Below are 24,959 nucleotides of genomic sequence, written 5' to 3'. Positions count from 1 at the left end.
AGTGGGACTTCAGACAGTATTTTGTTGCTTACATTTTCACTTGAGCACACAGACGTTATGCAGCCTCTTTGTCGTGATTTGAAGTCGTTTTTACTGAAAAATTTTGACAAATGTTTGTGCCTACTCCTTCAGAAAACCTGCTGCAGAACAGCGTGGACGACAGCTGGACAGACAGCAACCTGAACCGAGTGTCCGTCATTCAGTTCCAGGAGGAGACCAAGGCAGAGGAAGAGGAGGAGGACGAGGAGGCTGCAGCGGAGCGCCGAGTCAGCAGATCTCTTGTTATTGACACACACAATCACACCTGCAGATGCGGCGTAATCCCGTCTGATTTGATCCTCCAGGGCCTCCAGCGCAGAGCGACGCCGCACCCGAGCGAGCTGAAGGTGATGAAGAAGGGCATGGAGGACCGGAGGAACGACGCCTACACGCCTAGAACCGATGAAGAGGAATCGCTCGACCCTCAGGTACGGAAGACGAGGTTTCCAGATCGGGACTGTGATGTGATCTCGTGTGACGCGGCGGATCCTCTCCAGGAGAAACGCCTCAGTGACCTTTCCAATCAGAGCCACGACTCCCACAGCACGCTGTCGGCCACCTCCCACGAGGACCGGCACGCCGCGCCGCAGAGGGAGGATCTGGTGGACGGACACGCTCAGGAGGAGGAGGAGCTGGATGAGATGGAGGTGGAGTACATCGAGGTAAACCGTGGCGGCTCGTCTCCTCCATCAAGTGGCTAAAACATGCGCTCAAACCAGATCCGCTTCCTCCTGCAGCCGACCGTGCACTTTGCAGAGGAGCCCATCATCCGGGGTGGGGAGGAGGAGGACGACGACGAAGGAGAGAACGGCGAGAGGAGCGACGAGGAAGACGAGCGGCCGGTTTACGCCGCAGAGAAGCAGCGGCTCATCCGGAAGGACACGCCGCACTACAAGAAGCACTTCAAAATCACCAAGCTGCCCAAACCCGAGGCTGTGGCGGCGCTGCTGCAGGGCTTCAGCCCCGACGGCCTCAACGCCCCGCCGCCGCCGGCTCGGGAGGACGAAGAGGACGAGGATGACGAGGAGGAGGAGGAGGAAAGCTTCAGCACTCCTCAGCGCAGAGTGGAGGACGTGGAGGACAGCCGGCATCACATCAACTCCAGTCAAGTGAAGGTAAAAGACGGCGGAACGTCAGAAAAGACGTTTTAAACACTTCTACACACCCACAGAAGTAAAGCTCTGACCCCCCCACTACCATCCTGCACACACCGTCACACCCCAGCGGTGGCTCTTGAAAATTCAGCACTAAACCTGTCATCTTTGCCATCCACCTGCTAATTCAGATCAGTAATGATGTGTTCACGCTCAGCTTCATAACTGTGTCTGTGTGAGCGAACGAGCAGCTGATGGCTTCCTGCTGATCTTCTTTCCAATGTTTGGGGGAGACTTTGTGGGTTTTATTGATCACTATGTTTTCTTTTAACCCAAAGATCATCACAACGAGTCTTCTAGTGTTTGTGTGCTCCGCTGAAGCCGTTTGTAAAGGGCTGGGAATCAATTATAGTCCGAAGGCACCGTCTACTTTTACTGAGGCATCTGATTGGTCAGTTTATGTAAAGGATGATGCCTGATGAAGTACGCATTATCAGAGTTTAACAGACACTTAGAGATATGTGAACTGTTTTCTGCAAAGACAAGTCAAACTTTAGAGCCACACATCCAAAGACAAGTTTGTGGACAGCAGCCACTTAGATCAGGCAGCGCCAAACACCCAGAAAAAAACCCACGAGGAAGTGACATCATATCCTGATATGATGTAAAAAATCAAGCATCTTTGACTAATTAGTAGTACTTTAATTATTACATTTTAATTTTATTTTTACAAGAGGAAGACTATTTGATGTGCGGCTCAAGGTGTTGCCATAGTAACGGCTCCGGAGCTCCGACCCCTCCACGTCACTTTTTAACATTTTTGGTCCCAAACTTGTCGTTTTTCGAGTACCAAGTTAAGGATTTGGTCCAGTGGGTTGCATTCTTTCCACAAAGGCCCCATTGATGTAGAGAGAACTCCTAAAGTCCAGGATCTTCTCCTTGGACTTTAAGATCCATGAACTCCACGCCGCCAGTCTGTCGACCTCATCTCTGTGGTCCGATTCCCCTGAGATGATCCCGACCAAAGTGGTGTCATCTGCAAACGTTATGATGGTGTTGGGGAGAAGGGTCGCAGTGCAGCCACATGTGTAGAGAGTGAATAGGAGGGGACCCAGTACATAGCCCTGTGGTACACCGGTACTGATGGTTGAAGATTGAAGTTTGAGGGCGCTCAGTTAGAAAGGTTGTCACGGCAACCAATCAGAATCCAGTATTTAGCTATAAAACTTGAATAACTTGCTCTACAAAAAGAATATCTAAAAAAAAAAGTTGCTCTTTATTTCTCAATAGAAATCTATGGGATTATCTCAGACCTACTTCCTGTTTTAAAGTCAGTCCAGTTCTACTCACTCAGTCCAGTTCTCCTATACAGTCAATGGGTTGAACCCCGACCGGTCAGAACATCTACAGGCAGAGCTGGAATTCACAAGACAGATGTTTGTCCCCAAAAGGTCCCAGAAATCCTCTATTATTCTAGCGCCCCCTTGTGTTCAAGCGTGTGGACTCACTCCGAAGTTTCTTAGTTTGTTCAGTTCCGTGATGAGGATTCGGTCAGGATTTTACGTGTTTCGTTGAGTGTGTTTGTTTTTCCGTCTCTTCCTGTGTTAGCTTTTGGTGGCTGGGTTGTGGGGGGGGGGCAGTTGAAGTCTCCTCTGCTTTATGGGGGGGGGGTCATCAGAAGTATGTGTGTGCAGTTGTTGTAGATTTTCTGTCCTGTGTGTGCGAGCGTGTTTGAACTGTGGCCTGACTAATCTGCATGCTTCTCGCTGGTTCCTGTCCTAACAGGGGGTGTCATTTGATCAAGTCAATAATCTGCTGATTGAACCTGCTCGAATTGAGGAGGAAGAGGTCTGTACCTTCTTTTCCCATCCGATCTGTCTGCTAGAACCTCACTCACCCTGTCGACCACCTCTGTCTGCACAGCAATCGAACGCAAATCACTGAGAATCCAAACTCCCCCCTGACTATGCATTACATTCAGGTCTCTGTGGCAGAACCTTTAAACACTTCATTTAACTTCCTTATATTTATTCTTGAATTCATTTAATTTTTTTAATGCAAATTAGTTTAATTTTGTTAGAATTTATTTGCTTTTTATTTGAGTTGTGCTCTAAATTACTTCCACAAAAATTATTTCCAATCATTTTAAAGGATTTTTGATTACAAAAAATGACAACTAGCACATTTTTTTTATCTAAATCTAGTTTATATGAGATATTTTTTATATATTTTTATTTTAAAAAGTAAAAAAAAACATGAACAGTTTTAAAGGAAAATAAGACGTCTGTTTATACATGTTGTGTTTTATAACCTCTACACATCTAAAAACAAAACTTAAGAAAACCCTTTTTTAAATCAACCAAATAAAGATATTTTTTAATTAAAATCTAGAAGCTCCTGTTGGAGTGAAAAACTACGGTGTGTTGTAGCATTACGACGGAGCATTAGGGCCAGTTTACAAACAAGACTAACTTTTTTTTTTTATTTTATTAAAACTTTAAGTCTCCTAAATTTCCAGAAAAAAGTAAAAGAATAAAAAGCCGCATATTTATGACTTTAAAAAACTAAAAGCTAAATTTATTACCATTTATTTCCATGTTTTAAAGTTATAAATTTACGGAAAAAAGTAATACATTTACAAGATAAAAGTAATACATTTACAAGAATAAGAAAAAATAAATTAAGGAGAAAAATTCATAAATTTACAAGAAAAGTTGACTATAAAAAAAGTCGTACATTTTTGAGAAAAAGGTCACAAGTTAACGTGAAAAAGTCACATTATTACAAAAAAAAGGAGCCAAAGATTTACAAAATTAAGTCGCAAATTAACGAGAAAAAAATGATAAATTTTAGACTAAAAAATGTCACAAACTAACAAGTAAAAGTCATAAATTTACAAAAAAGTAGCAAATTAATGAGGAAAAAGTCACAAATTTACTAGATCAAGGAACCATAAATTTACAAGAAAAAAGTAACAAATTAATGAAAAAAATTCAAAAATTTACAAGAGTAAGGAGAAAAAAATTTACATGAAAGTTGCAAATTAACTAAAAAAAGGTCATAAATTAATGTGAAAAAGTCACATATTTACAAAAATAAGGAGCCATAGATTTACAAAATAAAGTCACAAATGAACAAGAAAAAATATATAAATTTAAGCAAAAAAAAAGTCACAAATTAACAAGAAAAAGTCACAATTTTACAAAAAAGTCACAAATTAACGAGAAAAAAATCATAAATTTACAAGAATAAGGATCCATAGATTTACAAAATAAAATCACAAATTAATGAGAAAAAATAAATAAATTTAAGCAAAAAAAGTCGCAAATTAACAAGAAAAAATCATACATTTATAGGAATAAGGAGCCATACATTTACAAAATAAAGTCACAAATTGATGAGAAAAAAAAAGTCATAAATTTACAAAAAAGACAAATTATTAAGAAAAAAGTCATAAATTTACAAAAAAGTCACAAATTAATGAAAAAAGTAATACATTTAAAAGAAAAAAGTCACAAATTAACGCCAAGTTACATTAGCATTAAAACATTGAAATAGCTGAAAACTGAGCCTCCTTTTAAGTCTACTAACAACAAGGGAGCATTTGGATGACATCACGGCACTGGCGAGTGCCAATGATGAGATTTTGGGAAATTGTGGTTGGTGATTTCCAGAGGAGCCGTGGATCCATCGATTCTGTATGACACGCTCAACTTGTGATGAGCTTTGGGACTTCTTGTGGCGCCCGCTGTACCGCCATTCTTACCAAGAAATGCATTTAATTTGTAAAAAGTTTTTCTATTGCACTTTTGTGAAATGTGTATTTTGATATTCTCAAAAGCCGCCTCCTCAAGGCACAAAAACGTTTTTTTTTTATAAATCCAAGTTTTTTTTTTAATTGTGGTGTTTCCATGAAACAAATTTATAATAATTTAAAAATTATTTATAATTTTCCCAATTTCATATAATGCAAAAACAGCTAGTGATGGAGCTGTTTCTTGCTTTTTCTCCTCTCATCAAAACCACTCCTCCATTTCCCAGCATCAGGTTCTGGCACATTGCACCTTCCTCTTTCCTGCTCGTCATCGTTCTGTCTGTGCTGCTTTATGCGACTGTTTGTGATTTCGCAGCTCACTTAAGTCAAAACCACATCAAAAAATCTTGTTTCGCCTGCAAATTCTAAAAGTGCATACCTTTAGAAATACATTTTTTGCATGATTTTCTCCAAACGGTTTTTGATACGTTTATATATTTTTGAATTTGCGACATGTCGGATGCTGGACTCTGCATGCTGTCGGCAGCATCCTCCCTCATGTTTGTTTCTGGACTCTTCCTTTTCCTGGTTCGTCTCCTTCTCCTGTTCCTTCGTGGCTTTGCAAGCGCACAGACTACACACCTGGTGTGTTTCATTTTGTGTGTGTGTTTACCACAAAACACAAACCGCACTTTAGTTACTTCTTCTGAGTTCAAACGAGTCGTCCCACCGCCCGATCCGACAGGTTTAGCTCTGCGGGGTTTTTCTTGGGGTTGACTGTCAGTTTTTTTGACCCGACCTGCAGCACACTCTGACCATCGTGCGACAAACGGGCGGCCTCGGCATCAGCATCGCCGGGGGGAAAGGATCTACGCCGTACAAAGGAGATGACGAGGTCAGACGAGTTCCGGCTGCACGGTTAACGCTCCTGGAGCTTCGGACTCATTCGTCTCGTTTGGATTTTCAGGGAATCTTCATCTCCAGAGTGTCTGAGGAGGGTCCTGCGGCGAGGGCGGGGGTGAAAGTGGGAGACAAACTCCTGGAGGTGAAGATCCGAGATGTTTGGGGGGTTTTTGGTTAAACGTTTGAGGGCTGATCGCCGTCCGTCTGTCAGGTAAACGGTGTCGACCTGCATGAAGCGGAGCACCACACTGCGGTGGAGGCCCTGCGCAGCTCCGGCGCCGCCGTCTCCATGACAGTGCTGCGGGAGCGCATGGTGGAACCGGAGAACGCCATCACCACCACGCCGCTGAGGCCCGAGGACGACTACTTCCCACGGGAGAGACGGAGCAGCGGGCTGGGCTTCGGCGCGGACGCCAGCCCCCCCGGGCCGCGGCAGCGCTTCTCCACCTGCCTGATCCGCAACGACAAGGGTCTGGGGTTCAGCATCGCCGGGGGGAAAGGCTCCACGCCGTACCGCACGGGAGACACGGTGAGGCGCGTTTAAGAGTCGAGGTAAAGTTTCCACCGTTTACCGCCATTACCACGGCGACAGAGATATGAATAGCCAGCCTTGAAACCTGAGAGGGTTCCTGTAAATGGTCAGGGTGGAGCGCTCTGCATCATGTGCAGCTCGAGAGCACAGAGCGAAGGACTCCTAAACTCTGGATTCAGGCAAGTCTGCCTGCTGCCATCAGAACGTTCATGCAGGTTCTGGTAGACCGCGTGCATCATTTATAAATGAAAGTGTGAGGAGTAGATTATTGATGCTGCAGCAGGATGCATCAAAAGATGGTTCTCGTTTTGGTTCTGTGAAGAGAAGGCCTTTAACTTCCCTCTTGGTTGTAGGGAATCTACATCTCCAGAATAGCTGAAGGTGGAGCGGCACACAGAGACAGCACACTGCGAGTGGGCGACAGAGTGATCTCTGTGAGTAAATTCACGTTCTGTTGCAAGTTGTCAATAAAGTTTTCTCCTTGTCTGACAAAACTCAATTGCACATTTTTACTAACAAGAAAACTGTCATCGTCCTTTTATTTTGTAAGAATTCTAACTCTTTCTTTTGAGAGTTTCTGGTTTTCTGTCCCTGGATTTTCTGTCTTTTTCGGCCCCCTCCCTCTATAATCTCATCTAGGGCTGCCACAAACGATTATTTTAATTGAGTCATGTGCAAAGTGGATGTAAAGCAAACATCTTAACCATCATTAGCTTTAAACTGACAAAAAATAAAGACAATGAAGATGATAGTTTATTCAACTTTTAATGATTCGTCCAGTCTCTGTCCTTCATTAGTTTCTGGTATTAAAACAAGATTAAACTAAAAAAGTTACATTACCTGTGATAATTCTAGTGTGGATGCTTTTAAGCTGAAAGTAGTCGCTGAAGATTCTAAAGCTTTTTACTAGAAAATTGTGATGCAATTGACTTTAATTGCTGCAAGGACTTACTGAAAATACAAAAGCTATTTGCAAAAAATTACATTTGGGAAGACTGAAAGAGCACTAAAGTTCACCAAAATTTCTTAAAATTTTGTTCTAAAATTGCTTACAATCCCTAATACATGTTACAATTTTGCAAAAATATTTAGTGTGTTCCTTAAATATGAGCTAAACTCCAAATTATCCCAAAAAACCTCAGTAGATGCCAAATTAGCCACAAAAAAGCAAACTCATTGCTTAAATACTAGCTAAACTCCAAAATAGCCTAACATTCCTCTGTAAACTAAATTTGTCAAAAATGTTAGCCTGTTGCTAAAGTTGAAGCTAATCTCTAAATTGGCCTATAAAAACCCCAGTAGAGAACAAATTAGCCAGAAATGTTAGCATGTTGCTTAAATATTAGCTAAACTCCAAATTAGCATAAAAACATAAGTACAAGCCAAACTAGCTGAAAAAGCTAACATTTTGCCAAAATATTAGCTAAACTCCAAAATAGCCTAAAATTCCTCAGTAAACTAAATTAGTCAAAAATGTTAGCCTGTTGCTAAAATAGAAGCTAAACTTTAAATTGGCTTATAAAAACCCCAGTAGATAAAAAATTAGCCAGAAATGTTAGAAGTTGCTACAATATTAGCTATTCCTCAATTTAGCATAAAAACATAAGTACATGCCAAACTAGCCAAAAAAGCTAACACATTGCCAAAATATTAGCTAAACTCCAAAATAGCCTAAAATTCCCCAGTAAACTAAATTCGTCAAAAATGTTAGCCTGTTGCTAAAATAGAAGCTAAACCCTAAATTAGCTCAAAAACGTTAGCATTTTGCTCAAATTTTAGCTGAACTCCAAATTAGCATAAAAAACTCAGTAGAGGTCAAATTAGCAAATAAAGCTAACAAATTCCCTAAGTATTAGCTAAACTCCAAAATAGAATAAAAATTTCTGAGTGAACTAAATTAGTCAAAAACGTTAGCTCGTTGCTAAAATAGAAGCTAATCCTTAAATTAGCCTGTAAGAACCTCAGTAGATCACAAATTAGCCGAAAACATTTGCATGTTGCTCAAATATTTGCTAAAAATAATAATCGTGGCAGCCCTAACCTCATCCCCACATTTTCTGCCTCTTCTTCATTCCAGCAAACAGATTTGAGTTTTTTTGCCGTTTCCTGCAGAGCTTCTTTTCTCTCTCTCCTCCTGCATGCCCACTAATGCATCAAGCGTCTCCCTTTGCCCGCTCGGTGGTGGGTTTGGTGTTGGGTGGTGTGGGCCGAGCTCGCTGCTGCAGATGCGGCCGGCGTTTGGTAACCGCACCCGCAGCAGCGTGCCGGCCCCGCGGTAAGAGCTGCTACTGTCGGGTCAGAGCTGACTTCCTGTCACATGGTGCATGAAGCTCCACATGAAAAAAGAGCGTGTCTAAATACACTGAAAAGAAGTGCAAAGCTTCATGTGCATGAATGTGGTTTCAAAAGGCCTTTTATCAGCCTGTGGTTGGAGATGATCCTCACCGAATCCTAATCATCTGGAAAAACTGTGGAGCCGGATGCAGATCTGGAAACCAGATTGATTTTTCAATTCTTTTTACCCCTTTTACCCAATAACAATAAATTCTTTGCACAGTGAATTCACTTTTTTTAACTGTTAGCATAGCAAGTTTTCCCTATATTATATATTATATATACTATATTATATTATAACTATTATTATTATTATAACAATTATATTATTATAACAATAAATTCTTTGCACAGTGAATTCACTTTTTTTAACTGTTAGCATAGCAAGTTTTCCCTAGTGGCAGTTGCTTTCACATTTGTCACTGGAATATTGTGAAATTTTTAACACATGAACAAATGAAATGATACAACACGCAACATATTAGGAATGTGGGCATCATTTAAAAAAAACAAAACACTGTTGCTAAGGAAACCCCAAAATTTACTTTCGCCAATTCTTCTAAAATTACACAGATCTGTTCATCACCCCCAGCTGGCCAAAAAATAAAATGGTTGCTATGGAGATAAATCAGCAGAAAAAGGGCGGGGCAAGTAGTGCCTGCAGGCCTTACAATTGGCATTAATGTGTTTTGGTTTCTTATTTGGGATTTTGAAAATTTTAATATAAAAATAGAGTCCTGTTTGCTTGCACCTTCCTCTCAAATGAGCCTTCTGCAAAAGCCGTCTGTCTTTCTCCCCGGAGGTGCTATCAATGTTTCCCCGACTAACCGTACTCGCTGTGTCGCTTTCACAAAATCTGAAACCTTGAGTGAGGACGTTCATAGTCTTCCTGGTTGGTTCTGCTGTCGATCCAGATCAATGGTGTAGACATGACAGAGGCCAGGCATGACCAGGCAGTAGCTCTGCTTACCGGCACCTCCCCCACCATTACACTACTGGTGGAGCGAGACCTGAATGCACCAGCGGGCTCTCCAGGTCAGAACCGGGCGCGCTCCCACTCCCCGCCGCCTCCAGAGCCGTCGGATTCTCCAGACCAGGAGGAAGACGGCTTCCAGGGGAACCATTTGGGCCGGCTGGAGGACGAGTACCCCATCGAGGTGAGACCAGGATGACCGCTGGACTGTTTTTAGGAGCAGGATTAGGATCCTCAGTTTGACCTCATGCCTTGTTCTTAATGCTGTCCAGCTCCAGAGAAGATGGTGTATGGTATGAAGGCTTGTTGTGGTGAAGATCCTTTAGGTTGTAGTCTGGAGTAGGGCTGCCACGATTAGATTAATTTAATAGTCGATTAGTCGTTACTTCATATTATATGGAGTCGGAGTGTAGTGAAGTTGAAAGTTATAATGGCATTATGCTAACTTTTTGGACTATTTTGTCACTTATTAAAGCTACATCTTAGCTATTTTGGCTAATTTGGTATTTTTTTTTGTTTTTCAGGCTATTTTAAAATTTAGCTAATATTTCATCTACATGCTAGTTATTTAGGCTAATTTATAATTTTTCAGTTTTAGGCTATTTTAGAGTTTAGCTAATATTTCAGCTACATGTTAACAATTTTGGCTAATTTAGTTTTTTTTTTGTTTTTCAGGCTATTTTAAAATTTAGCTAATATTTCAGCTACATGCTAGCTATTTAGGCTAAATAAGGATTTTTTGTTTTTTAGGCTATTTTAAAGTTTAGATAATATTTCAGCTACATGCTAGCTATTTTGGCTAATTTATAATTTTTCAGTTTTTTAGGCTATTTTAGAGTTTAGCTAATATTTTACCCATGTGCTAGCTATTTAGGATAATTTAGGCTTTTTTGTTTTTTAGGCTATTTTAAAGTTTAGATAATATTTTAGACACATGCTAGCTATTTTGGCTAATTTATGATTTTTTGTTTTTTAGGCTGTTTTAGACTAGCTAATATTTCAGCTACATGCTAGCTGTTTTTGCTAATTTAGGCTTTTTTAAGCTATTTTGGAGCTTAGCTAATATTTCAGCCACATGTTAGCTGTTTTCATTTTTAGGCTAATTTGGCTTTTAACTAATATTTTAGCTAGCTTTTAGCTTTAGCATTATAAGCTATCAGCTTCAGAATTTTCAGCTATCAGCTTTAGCGTTTCTTTAGCTTTCAATGTCAATATCTTCAGCTATCAACACTAGCTTCAAATTCAGCTTACAGAAAACACTAGCATTATTGCAGGTAATGCTATATAATTAGTTTTAGTTAATTTAAAGCTAATGATGGTTAGGATGTGCGCTTTACATCCGGTTTGCACATCACTCGGTTGGTATAATATTTAATAGTATTATAGTAAAATAATTGTTGATTATTCGACTATTGAAATAATCGTTTGTGGCAGCACTACTGGAGAAACATGTCGGTGTTGCTGAAATACTAGATGGTTGTTTTACGTGTGAGTCTGAAACATTTGAGAAGTTCTCACCTCAAGCTTCTGATCCCAACAGGAAGTCACCCTGGTGAAGTCAGGAGGTCCTCTGGGCCTGAGCATCGTCGGCGGCAGCGACCACGCCAGCCATCCTTTCGGCATAAACGAGCCTGGAGTCTTCATCTCGAAGGTACGGCCACTAAAATCTGTCCTGTAGGCTCGTTTGACAGCGTCTCACTGGTCCTGCTCCTCGTCTTCAGGTGATTCCTCACGGTCTGGCAAGTGAAAGCGGCCTGCGCGTCGGTGACCGCATACTGGAGGTGAACTCCACCGACCTGCGGCACGCCACGCACCAGGAGGCGGTGCGCGCCCTGCTGGCCAACAAGCAGGAGATCCGGATGCTGGTGCGGAGGGACCCGTCACCCCCTGGGATGCAGGAAGTCTTCATCCAGAAGCAGCCCGGAGAGAAGCTCGGCATCAGCATCCGGGGCGGAGCCAAGGGGCACGCCGGAAACCCCTTCGATCCCACAGACGAGGGCATCTTCATTTCCAAGGTTCTTCAACCATCGATGGCGTTGGCTCCGGTTCATCTGAGTCTTGAGTGAGGAGAAGTGTGAACGTGCTGTGGTCTGACTCCTCAGGTCAGCTCGACAGGAGCTGCAGCGAGAGATGGACGGCTGCAGGTTGGGATGCGGATTCTGGAGGTGAACAACCACAGCCTCCTGGGGATGACCCACACGGAGGCGGTGCGGGTCCTGCGGGCGGTCGGAGACTCTTTGGTGGTGCTGGTGTGTGACGGCTTTGACCCACGCAAGGTGGCCGCTGTGGAGGTGAGACACGGCCTCCTGCAGAAGAAAAACTAAGATTCTGAGAATGTTTTCAGTATCTGGGCTGTGGACTTGACACAAGAAAGCATTAATAAAAAGGACGGTGTTTTATAAAATGTTTTTAAAAAGATTTTTACTAAAAGACCCAAAATATTTAGGAACAAAGTGTCCTTTCAAGTAATTTCCCAGATTTTATATAGACAACAAAACAGCTTTTCGGTTAAGTTTTTAATAGTGTTTCTTCATTTATCTCCAGAGTTAGTTTGTGAGTGGTACTTCATGGCAGCACAGACTCTACCTGGAAGGGGCTGTTCTCACTTTGTGACATCAGCACATGAGAACCGACTCATTTTCGTTGATTGGAAGGGGCTGGTGCTCAGAGCAAAATATTGCTTTGGGGTTGTTCATAGGGAGGAACGAACATTATATTACACCTAAAAGCTAATAAGTTTAGTTTAGTTTGATTCCCTGATTTTGCTGACAGAACAGACTACTTGGAAGGGGCTGTTCTCACTTTGTGACATCAGCTCTCGAGAAGCCCCTCCCATTGTTTTGGGGCTGGTGATCAGAGTGCAGGTTTTTAGAGGATTACTCAGAAATGTGTAAACAGATCGAAATTCTGCTTTAGGGTTCTTTACAGTGAGGAATGAACATCATGATATACTTAAAAGCTCAAAAAGTAGATTTTTCATTATACAGTATAGGCCCTTTAACAAGCAAAAATTGTTTTGTTTTTCAAAATTTAAAAGTTTTACTAATTTATGAGGGGAAAACTGCAGAGCAGCCTTTCCCTGATCAAACCTTCGTATCACATTTCAAAGAAATATGAATAAAGAAATTACAGCTGCTGTTTCCCATACAAAATATATGGAAATTCTAAAAATGTCCAACAAAACACAATTTTGCAATTACACCATTTCCATTTAATCTTATTTATGTGAATAAACCCAAACTAACTTATGTGATAAATCATTAAAAAACACAAATGTGAACAAAACTTTGATTTACAGCAGATACATTCAGATTTCTGTCACGGCACTAGCGCTCATCATCATCTATCAAAGGAGACGTCGGCGTCTTATTCAGACCATGAAGCGAAAAGCTACGTGGGAGCGGCTACGAATGAAGGGATTATGGGAAATGGTGATTTTATAGAGGAGCTGTTGATCCAACTCTTCTGCATGAAACCCTCAACTTTTGCTGCGCCGTGTGACCGTATCCGGTTGTTGGTCACATGACTAATTTATTTGCCGTTTTGCTAAATATATCGATTTTGATACGCCTCAAAAATCCAAGCACAAAAACATCTTTTTGATAAATGCGAGTTATTATGAAATTGTTGTTTTCATTTGGTCTTCATTGGTGTTGATTTATTTTTTTATTTTGTAAAAATTGTATTGTTTTCCGTTTCATAAGAACTTGTGGTTTGTTTCAGGCGTCTCCTGGGATCATCGCTAACCCGTTTGCGACAGGAATCGTACGCAAGAACAGCATCGAGAGCATCTCCTCCATCGACCGGGAGCTCAGCCCAGAGGAGATGGACATCTTACAGAAGGTGACGTCATTTTTGTTTTTCTAAACCTAAAAGTGTTGAAAGAAAAGTTTGTGTGGAGTGTTCAGCTTTAGCTGTGCGCTCCCTCTGGGACGGGTGGGGCCGCAGCGCTCCGCCATTGTTATATTTTGGTCACATTGGGTTTTGGGAGGCTGCCCGCTCAGAAGGAATGTCGGGTTTATCAGACGCTGCTCTGGCGCTTCTGTGTGGCTCATACAGTTGTTGACCTGCAGGAATCGGAGATGGTGAGAGAGACGTCACAGTGGGAGCGAGAAGAGATGGAGAAAGTGGTGAGTAGAAACACAAACATCCATCAGCGTGAATGAAGCTCCTCCTCTGCATGCTTTTTCTGCTTTGACGGTAAAATGGATGGAGTTCTGTTTAAAGTGTGCGGGTTCTATCCTTTCTCTCCTGGTTGTTTGCTCATCCGTCTTCCTCGCCGCTGCTGCTCCTCATCCTCTGCTCTGAATCCTGTCTTTGTTTCTTCCGTCGTCTGTGTGGTTGGCTGTCTTCCTTTCCGCGCTGCACTTCCTCTCATTGTGAAGGAGCGAATGCGCTTGGAGCGTGAGGAGGCAACACGCCTGCTCGAGGAGGAGACGGAGGTGAGACACGCCCACTGGACGACGCCCAGATCCAGCTAGAGTCTGGGATGTGTTTTAGTCACTAATAGAATAGAACGTCACAAGTCTTTGTGTTCTTGACTGTTCAAAAACCCACTCCCATCTTATATTAATCTATTTTGACACCGTTTTTTTAAAATTATGATTATATAAATTTTAGCCAAGATCCGGCCCTCTGGGTAATTATATCGGCCCTCCAAATCATTTTATTTTATTGTTATTAATGACCTGATGTTATCTTTCTATGTTGTATAATTTTGACAAAATATGTTTTTATGGAGAGTAAAATATTGAAAGTTATTTAAGGTTTAAGTTGATTTATTCTGGAATAATATTCCTGCTTTTTTTATTCATAATTATTTTAAAAAGTTATGATTTTAAAGTTTTAAAAGTTGCCATTCTGTTAGGTTTTTGGACTATTTTGGCATTTACTAAGATTTTTTTAAGGCTAATTCAAAGTTTAGCTAATATTTTAGCTACATCCTAACTGTTTTGGTTGATTTAGGATTTTTTTTTAGGCTGTTTTGGAGTTAGGCTAATATTTACACGCTAGCTGTTTTGGCTAATTTTAGCTTTTTTTTTAAGCTATATTAAAGGTTAGCTATTTTTCTCAGCTACATGCTAGCTGTTTTGGCTAACCTATTTTTTTTTAAGCTAATTTGAAATTTAGCTAATATTTTAGCTGGCTATCAACATCAGCGTTTTCAGCTATCAGCTTCAGTCTTTTTAGCTATCAGTTTCAGCATCTTCAGCTATCAGCACTATCATCTTCAGTGGCCAAATTCAGCTGACAGCATTCACACTAGCATTATTGCAGCATCAATGCTATATATCTAGTTCATAAATATGTTAAGGAGTTATGGTTTTAAAGTTTTAAAAATGTAGTTTTAGAGTGTATAATAAATGTTCACAGCGACCTAAGGTGTGTTTTGGATTTTGGCCCCTCGTGCGATTGAGTTTGACACCCCTGGTTTAGAGAGACTGGAGTTTATTAAAAATTCCCCTCTCCCTCCCCGTTGCTGAGAGCTCTCTGTTTACATGCTCTCCAACTAATTTGCAGCCCCAACCTAACATTACCAGTAGGTATTGGAACTATCCAGTTGACCCAGAGGTCAGCTCAATGAATGAGAGTTGCATTATTAATGCCAGCTTTTTCTAGCATCCAGTTTTCTGATCCTGCACGATTTGAATTGAGAAATACTCAGAAACACAGTTTTAATTGTACATTATTTTATATATGTCTTCTATTATGAGAAAAATGCTACAAAAACATGTTAAACACACATTAAAAAAACAATTTAAACTATTCAATCTGGGCTTCCAAACTGATGGTGACCTGCAAATAGATTGACCTGACATTTCTTAGGTGTACAGTTACTTCACATTCATGTGTTTTTTGAAGATTTGTTGTTTTTCTTCCAACAACACTCAAACACATTTCTCTACGCTTGCAGTTATCACTGATGGACATCAACCCATCAGTGCAATTGGCACTAAAATGAAAAGAAAAGCCACAGTTTGTACATAAAAACTCCAAAATGTTCTGTTTTAAAATAATACTTTTCAATGCAAATGACAGCAAGAAAGAAATAACATGAAATCTGGATGAAAATCAGGTTTTTGTCCAGATTCCATGTTGTTTCTTTCTCAATAGACCACGCATCTGATTCTGGTCCGGCCTTTTGGTCAAATTTAGATCCCTTTATGGCCAAAAGGTTTGCCCACCCCTGACATATAGGGATGGGCCAGTATGGGCCAGTATCATTTTTTTAGGATCAATAACTAATATTTCCCCTGCAACTGATATTCCGATCTCTACGTTAACACAAAGTTTAGATTTCCTTTTCGTGTGTTTGTTAAAAATGCACGATTTTTATTTTACTGTACAATCATATTGACCTTTTCATACAGCAAAGGAGATAATAGGAACAAGCATCACGTTAAAATACGCTGTATCTGTGAACATTCAGAACAATATACAGTTGATGGATTTTTTTTTAATTATCTGGCCGATATCGATAAACTAAAATTGTCCAAATATTGGCTGGTATAGGCACAAATATATCGCCCATCCTTAAAGAAATACTCATAAATGCAATCTTAAGCTTTTTTTTATTTAAATAAATTTCCTCCACTAGGGAAAAAAATGCTAAAAAAACTACATTTATTGTCGGAGTGGGTTTTTAAGGCAGCAGATCTGTAAAGATTTATCTAAATTTTCTTGAGTTTAAAGGTTCATTTTTTGCAACTCGACAGATTCTTTATCCCGAAGAGATTCAATAGTTACTAAGAATAAATTCAGAAGAAAATAGGAAAACTCGACAGGATTTTTTTTTAAAAAGAGGAATTATACGCTTAAAATTTTTACTGTTTCTAGAAGTTTATAAAAAAGAAGGCAGTACTGTTGACACTGAAACACATTAAATTCTTGATTTAAACCTTAAATAAAGAATAATTTCATATTAGTCATAAATGAACCAGCAGCTTCTTTCCTGATGTCTTAAATCATAAAAATGCCTGTTTTTCCCCCCACTTTCTTTTAAAACCTATTTCTTGAAACAACTATCCCTTTTCTGACTTCTCGTCTGTATTTCCCCACAGAACATCGGCGGCGGACCTTTAAAGCTCGACTACAAAACGCTGGCCGCTCTGCCCACCACCAGCCTCCAGAAAGTCAACAGGGTAAGCCCGACGACTCCACGCATGACTCCCGCTTCCCTCCCACACGTCCACGAGGGAATTCGTGTCGTGCTTTAAAAAAAGACTCTTATCGGGCCGTGAATGTTCTGTGTGACCCGAGCTGGAAAAGGCCCGAGCTCAAAATAGATCTGAGGCTGCGGTGAAGTGGAGGAACGGCGTGAGCTCGATTAAGAAAAAAAATCAGATGAATTTAAAGTGTGAAAAATAACAGAGAAAAGAGAAACACATAATGAAGGGAAACGGTTTTATGAAATATAAACTGAAAAAGTGAAGGAAGCGCGTCTGTGAGGGTTGAAGGGACGGAGACAGCTGTCGGGATATTTTAAACGTGCATCTGGCTCTGAGTTGGACGGAGCCCCCCGGGTGGGAGGGCCGTCGGCTGAGAGGGGGGAGAGTTTCAGTTGAAGCTCTCAGCGTCCCATGTGGAGCCGTTTAGGTGGATCTAAAGCAGTGAGTTTCCTCTTTTATGTTCTTCTGTGTAAAACTTGATGTAAATGATAGTCTTCTTAGTCACTACTTCAGTATTTTAAACTTTCCTGGTTCTTTGTACTCATGGGTTAGAACTTCATGTCATGTGCAGCTGTTCATGCTTGTGTCTGACAGACCAGAATAGTCTCCCAGCTATGGTGCAATGTTGAAAACTGCCTCTGAAGAAGTAGAAATCTCTCCAGGTTTGCTGTGTTTCTGTTCAAAGCTCTCATGGAAGCTCCTGACGATCGGATGTTGTCCAGAAAGTTTAGACCCGGTTTATAACTTTGGCTTTGCTGTGAACTGGAGCTCTCAACTGAATGCCTTAAAAGCTGATGGTTTGGGGCAGGAAAGTGTCAAACAGCCCAGCTGTCCCTCAGAGTCTGCATTCTAACCTCTGACCTTCATCACACCATCAGTATTCAGAGCAGAGCTGCTCCTTCAGCTTCGTCTAAGTGGCGTTTCTCCTGCATGTGAGTCACCTCTGTGGAAGGCAGTGTCTGTGAAGGAGTGCTGATAAAGGTTATTCAAAGCAGAGACGCAGGGGGGGGGTCTGTAGAAGGATTTTGTGGTGAAAGTTATCTAACTCAATCATTTTCAGTCTAATCTTTTTGAGTTTCTAGGTTGAAAAACTGAAGGCTAAAGTCTACTAGCTTTATGCTAACGTATAATGGAATTTTACATTAGACGGCTAATGCTAACGTTCAGTCGACATAAACATACATTGTTGGCTAAATGAACATCTTTATAAACTCACAGTTGACTCTTTTAAGGAAATATTTTTAAAGTAACTATTTGTGGTCTAAAACATCGTTTTTTGCTCATTCTTTCTTCTTCCTTTGAAATAAGTTGTAATGCTATTGCGCGATCGCCACCTAGTGGCCAAACTGAAACGCCCTCCAGGAGAAACAGAACAATTGTTGGAGCTTCTTCGTTTGATGTAACTGTATGATATCAAATCCAATCAAATCTCATTATTTCATTAATACAATTTACAGTACGTGTTGTATCAGGTTAATATGAATTTCTAAACTTATTTATGTATTTCTAAACAAATTAGTAAACTGTGTAAACTCAAAATTGAATGAGATCGAGTGGATTGAAAGAATTGAAAGAAATCGGAATCAAATCAATTCGGGAAAGTATTGGCGATACCCAGCCCTAGAGTTTCTCATTTATATTTTTTGTTTGTGAGTCTTACTACTAAACTTTATTCATCTCTGTTTGATTCATTCATTTCTTCCTGTATTTCCCAGATTGTATATGAGAACCTTGTAAAGGGAAGTTTGAGGTTAGTGGAGAGCTGCCTCATCAAGTTGGGGGCTCGTCCGGGATGAGAATGTGACGTCATTCGTAGAAAATGGTTTACTTCCGACCAAATGAAGTCAATTCAATCATCCTTTTATGGATATGTTGGAGCCAGACGTTGTCAGTCGTCGGTCAAAAGTTCTGGACGTTCGATCAGTTTTTTTGAGGCATCTGATTGGTCGGTTTATAATTTGAATAATTTGATCTGTATAAAAAAATATAATGAAAAACAAAAGATTATCAATAACATGTTAAAAAAAAAGGTTTGGGACCAAGAATGGTTATTCTGAAAATAGAATAACTGAATAATAGCTGTTTATTCTGTATTGAAGTCTATGGGATTTTGGCTTCTTGGAGCCAGCATCTACTTCCTGTTTGGAACACCTGGTGGGGGAGGGGTCACTCAGTCCAGTTCTCATATACAGTCTGTGTTTTAACTCCCTTTTTCTTTCCACATCAGACATGACGGTGTAAATCCATCGATGTTGCCATAGTTACCATATTTTCCAGAGTGTAAGTCGCTGTTTTTTATCATGGTTTAGCCAGTGCGACTCATACTCAGGAGCGACTTATTTGCGTTTTACTTATTTATTTTTTTAACATAAATTGTCTCATGTATTCGTTATTTTTCCACTAGCAACCGGTTGCCCTTTAGCAGTTGTTTCCGCTAACAACCACTAGAGGGCGCTGTTTTTTCTTCTGACAGTGCCAGAAGAAGAAGTGTTGTCCAAAACAAACATGGAGGACAATCTGATTGTTTTCCTTATAAATTTTGATATTTTTATCATTTGCATCGAAGCATCGCTATTCTTGTTTTTAATTTTTGTCATGGCAAATATAAAAGTACAACTTATTTATGGTTTTATTCTTCTTGATTGGACGTTTTTTGCTCCTGCGACTTATACTCCAGTGCGACTTATAATCCAGAAAATATGGTACATTATCACAAATTCATCTGAAATCAAACCATGACTTTATGGTCATTTAAAGGAAACACCTGGACAATCCAAGCCGTTTTACTCCTTTTCCTCCTGTTTCTAACCGTTTCAGCTCCTTATGGTTCTGGTTTCAGCCTCTCCTTCTCCGTCTCTCCTCTGCTCCTGCTCAGTTCTCTCCTTCTGTCATGGAGGCGCCGCTGCAAGCCAAGAGCAGAGCCTCTTTAGAGCCCCCGAGCTGTGGCCTGAGGCCCGGCAGCAGTTATCTCCACGGATCCCAGCTCACTCCCAGTGAGAGCGGTAGCTCCACATCAGCTTTTGATTCAACAGTTTGTCTGGACCCGGAGGAGGAGGAGGAATGCTTGGTGGACTCTCAGCCCATGTGCTTCAAAGAAAACCCCTTCTTAGTGGCTAATCGGCGAGGAAAGGCTCTTCCTCCCGGAGAGCAGATCCTGTCGGGGCCTCCGGTGGGCTATGGCCGGCAGGGCCAGCTGCAGCCCTGGTTGTTCAGCAAGGCAAGAGCTCTGCCTGCGTGTGGTGTGGAGGCTGCATGTTCATCAGACCTTCTGAGGAGGAAAACAAGAGTTTAGGGCGTCCACGGTGACACCTTTCTGGTCGCATGGTTTTGCTGTGAGCACAGAGGTTCTGAGGCGCCTCATAGTGGGGGTTTGGTTGGAGGAGGCAAACCTTAACCCCCCCGCGTCCTGCAGCATGTTCACCCCCAGGAGTGTTGAAGCTAACAGGAACTAACTTCTGATTCTTTACAATCTTTTCATTCCACGTTTTTGCTTTTTTCCAGGCGCCCTCCTCCGATTACACCCGAACTGACAGCCCCATCAGGGAGGCGCCGTACTCGCCCAGCTTCCAGCCGGTGAGCCCCGCCCCCTCCGCTTTTCACCCCCCTCGCTCTCGCTTCCATCCATTTGATCCTTTTCTCCACGAGTCCCGCCCCCGGCTCTTCCCGGTAGCTGACCTGTCGACTCTCCTCCTGCTCTCAGCCCAGCCACCACTCCTCCAGCAGCTCCCTGTGTGCAGGCAGGGAGACCCGCTTTGTAAGTGGGGCCCGCGGCCCCTTCTGCTCTGGCCTGGAGTTGAAGTGGCTGAGCGGCTGAAAAGCATGCGACGCTTTGCCGTGGATGTGCTTCCGTTACGGAAAAATCACTATTGCTGTTTTTTATCCTCTTTCTTTTTTCAAAATGTCTGCAATTTCAAAGATGGCAAAATAATTTTACTTGTTATTTGTAGATATCTATTGGGAATAGTGAGCTCTAACTTTTGGATGCATTTGGATATATTGTTTATTTTGTATGAATTTTATTGTGCAGCTTTCTTGCCATAGAAAATGAATGGGGCCAAAATTACAAGTATATATATCTCAAAAACTACTTAAGGGAATGTTCCATCGTTTGATGACTTTCAACTTCAGAATCTTCTATCTAAAATATATCAAAGCTGGCAGGATTTCACCTCCAGTTTTTGTAAATCTCTCATACTGTAAGTCGCAGAAACAAAATTCTGTTTTCTTCTGATATCACATGAATGACCGATAAACAAAAAATCTTCCAACAGCACATGAATGCAGAATAACTTTTGCATTGAACTCTGATTTTCTCTGAGATTCCTCAGTCTGAATTTAATCCACACTGAGATCAAAATAACTGAACCAAAATGCTCACCGTAGCCAGTCATTAGCAGACAAACGTGGAGCAGGCCAATGAGTGAAGAGATCTTTAGTCATGTGGTTTTGTTTACAAGCTTTGGTCTGGAACAGAAATCTCTGGTTAATACAGGACTCAATTTGGACCAAATTAAGCGGACTCGGCCAAACAAATCATTTTTCCAGTCTAAATACACTCTTAGAGGCTAAACTGGAGTCATTTAAGAAAGCTCCGCCCACTTCATCATGACATCATCATTCGCTAATTTGTGTATCTTGTAAAACACTTTTTTCTCTCCTTAGACAGCACTCTGGCAGCAGCTTTGGAGTGATTCGTAAAAACTTTGCTTTCAGTATTCAGTTCTAGTTTCTCCGCCCGAGTCTTTATAGGGTAACCAAACCCTAAATCAACATCTATAAATGGGGCTTTAAAGGTTTCTCTGTTTGTTTTTTTGCCAAATTTTTGCTAAATTAAAATAAACTTGTTTAATTCTTGAAAATATAGTCAAAAACCGCCTGTGTGCTGCCCCCTACAGGTTGAATTTAGGTATTATGAATTTTGTGATTGGTCAAACCATGTAAGTTTCTCACATCATGATCTGCAGCTCCAGTTGTGATAACAGTCCTGCCCCCAAGCTCCACCCCTCTTTCAGCTGTGGGTGGAGTCAGCCTCCAGCTTCCCTGTTTGGTTACCCTTTAAGCAGCATCCTCCGAACAAAGTTCTGAGAGTTCAGATCCGAGCGTTTGTCACAGATTTACATTTTCTTTGCAGGCAAACATTCATTTCTCTCCGAACGCCAAGGACAGCCCCCCATCATCAGTGAGTCTCTTCGGCGCCAAAAACACCTGAACCGCCGTTCGAGTCCAGACCCGCCTTCACCTCCACTCCCATCACTCTCACTAACTAAAGTCTCCGGTTCTGATTCCAGACGCGACCCGGTGCCATCCAGCCGGTGGGGCGCGTGCGGCCCGGCGCCTCCCCCTCCACGCCAGACGGACACAGCCAGAACCCCTTCCAGCATGACCCCTCCCCCTTCAACTCCCAGACCTCTGTAAGACCCCTCACCTCCACGTAGAGCCGCCCGTCCCTCACGGCGAGTAGGGCGGGGCCGGCGGTCAGATCACACTCACACAGTCTGTTCAGGTGTTCTACATGCACACGCAGGAATCCGAGTCCACCTCTGAGCTCCTGAGCGGAGCAGAATGTAGCCAAACAATCTGAATGTTCAGACACAGAAGCACACCTGTCCCCCCCTCCCCCACTGTCAGTCTGTGTTACCTGCAGAAACCAGCAGCCATCCTGCTCACCTGTTCTCTTCCTGTCCCGCTGGTTTTTCTCATTCCCTCCTCCGTGTCTGTCCGTCTTCACCTCCTATCCCACACATCCGGACTCCTCCCATAACTCCTCCCCCCCTGCAGCCTCGCGCCCCCTCCCCCACTTCGCCCGATGAGTTTCCAATGAATGTCAAGCAGGCATACAAGGCGTTTGCCGCCGTGCCGCGCTCGCTGGCAGTGCTGGAGCCGCCGCAGGTAGGCCGCGCTGCCCGGACTTCAACCGAGCATGCTGTTTTCTGACTGGTTGGTCTGGCCCCGCCCCCCTCCCCAAACACATACCGGTCCTTAATCACGCCAGCGTCTTGTCAGGGGGGGCCGGCGCTGTGACATGTGGAATGCTCTCGCCGTTGGTTCTCGTGCTCCATCCGGTGTCGTCTCCACTCATCCATCCATGCGTGGCTCGTGCACTAACGCTCACGTTCGTCTGAAGGTCCGTACCTCTGATTCACTCACACCGTGTTCTGCTCCGCCCACAGGACCCGTACGGCGTGAGGAACAATCTCCACCCGAAGCAGCCTTCTCCAGAGGTGAGTAAAAGTGGAGCAGAACGTCCGGTTGTGGAGCTTTTAGAAGCTGTTAGTCGTCATGAACGCGCATAACGTCCCAGAGGAGGAGCAGGAATGAGAGAGCGCCGGATTGAAACCAGGAAGTTTCAAGAAATGAGTTATATAGGCTAGAGTCGCTACGCTAGCTTGTTACATAAGTTGGACGCCATATTGGATAGGGAGAGATGCCTGTTTACTGCTGTGTTAATATTTAACAAACAGAGCTGGAAACACAAGAAAGTGAATTTTCCATAGACATCACACAAAATGGCGACTGAATAACTGTCATTTTGTTGCAGCCCAAGGTAACATCTTTCTTTTTTTATCTCTGTTCATGTCAATTGAAGTAAAATATTACTGTTGGCTAATAAAGGAGAACATTCTAGGAAGATCTGAGTGACTTTACTCTCAATAGTCACCGTTTATTCCAAGTCAATGGCAGCTTTGGACGTCGCACTATTTCCACGTTTTCTGGCCGTAGTATTTGTATGTGTTTTTCACCTCAGAACAGACCAGACGATTAGCAGACTACAAAGTGGAGGAAAATAAACTAACCAGCAAAGAGAGAAGAACCTCAGAGCTGAATCCCGTCTGATCAAATTTACCCTAATAGGTTGAATTAAACTATAAAATCACTCACAAGTCTTTTCTACGGTCTTGCTGTTGTTGGAAACTGTAGAATTTGGATTATGGTATTAATAAGATGTTTGTGCAGAATAATTTTTGCTCAGAAATTATGTCATAAATTTAAGCTCTCTGGACCTGATGTTTTTCTTTTTTCGGTGGTGTCAAAGTAAAGGTTAGAAGTCGTTTATAATTTTTAAAAAGTAAGGAAGCCACTTTTTTTGAATTTTATTATGATATTTTACTGTGCATCAATGTCACAAACTTACCGTATTTTTCGGACTATAAGTCGCACCGGAGTATAAGTCGCAGGGGCCAAAAAATGCACAATGAAGAAGAAAAAACCATACATAAGTCGCACTGGAGTATAAGTCGCATTTTTTTCAAGTAATTTATTTTACAAACTGGTTGAAAAAAACGATATTACATCATCCTGGAAGGTAAGTTATAACATTCATAAGTGAATAGAAAACAGGCTGAATATGTGTCAACACATATTCACATATTAGCATCATGAAAAAAACGAAAAGGTGTAGCATTTATATAACATAACAGTTTTATTTAACTATAGCCTCAAGAACTCATCAACTTTGTATCTTTACTGTAATTAATTGCACGCAATCTCACTCCATATCACTAAATCCCTTAAATTCTTCGTCCTCTGTGTCACGTCTGAATAACTAAAGTAAATAAAGTAATTGCATAGATCACCATAGGAGGGCACTCTAGACTTACGGTCCATATCTCATCATTAAAAATTCGTATATAAGTCGCACTGGAGTATAAGTCGCAGGGACATTCAATCTATGAAAAAAACCGCGACTTATAGTCCGGAAAATACGGTAAATAAAATGCTTACAAATGAGCGTTTATTGGGGTAAAAATAATTGCGATTACAATTTATTTAATAAGTAGATTAATTAATTGCAGGTCCAACTTAATTTGTTGCACAAAACAGTAATCACATGACAGCACTGATTCCAACCATGCATCATGTATGCATTCCATTTCCTATAAAATAAACTATTTATTTGTAGAGAAGGTTGAAATGTTTTGTCCATCTGTTGAACTTTTTTCAAAAACATTAATATCTGAGTTTTTTTCTTTAAAAATTGGCCAAAATTGAACATTTTATGGTCATTTTACTCTCTGCTAAGGTGCGTCTCATTATTTACTGCCCTTTCCAATATGGCGTCTCTCTTTACGTATCCTAGACCAGTGTTTTTCAACCAGTGTGCCGCGGCACACTAGTGTGCCGTGAGAGATGGTCTGGTGTGCCGTGGGAAATTACCCATTTT

General features: G+C 41.6%; 1 protein-coding gene across 1 annotated transcript in view; it reads left to right on the top strand.

Moving 5' to 3' along the window:
* The window catches only part of scrib (scribble planar cell polarity protein), a gene marked incomplete in the record, with an annotated part of 73,209 nt that overhangs the window by 38,148 nt on the left and 10,102 nt on the right, over positions 1–24,959 (top strand). The window contains 23 exon segments of the mRNA XM_036217316.1: positions 133–266; positions 345–467; positions 537–701; positions 777–1,154; positions 2,919–2,981; positions 5,693–5,782; positions 5,855–5,932; positions 6,002–6,319; positions 6,676–6,756; positions 9,571–9,813; positions 11,170–11,280; positions 11,351–11,644; positions 11,732–11,920; positions 13,353–13,472; positions 13,703–13,759; positions 14,015–14,071; positions 16,691–16,771; positions 20,300–20,371; positions 20,499–20,552; positions 21,930–21,977; positions 22,087–22,209; positions 22,577–22,687; positions 22,969–23,019. Of these exon segments, the coding sequence (XP_036073209.1) occupies positions 133–266; positions 345–467; positions 537–701; positions 777–1,154; positions 2,919–2,981; positions 5,693–5,782; positions 5,855–5,932; positions 6,002–6,319; positions 6,676–6,756; positions 9,571–9,813; positions 11,170–11,280; positions 11,351–11,644; positions 11,732–11,920; positions 13,353–13,472; positions 13,703–13,759; positions 14,015–14,071; positions 16,691–16,771; positions 20,300–20,371; positions 20,499–20,552; positions 21,930–21,977; positions 22,087–22,209; positions 22,577–22,687; positions 22,969–23,019 (3,041 nt within the window).

This window comes from Oryzias melastigma, linkage group LG20 (assembly GCF_002922805.2).
Source record: "Oryzias melastigma strain HK-1 linkage group LG20, ASM292280v2, whole genome shotgun sequence".
Lineage (NCBI taxonomy): Eukaryota > Metazoa > Chordata > Actinopteri > Beloniformes > Adrianichthyidae > Oryzias > Oryzias melastigma.
Note: the sequence above shows the minus strand (reverse complement) of the source record. Positions and strands in the feature narration are given on the sequence as shown.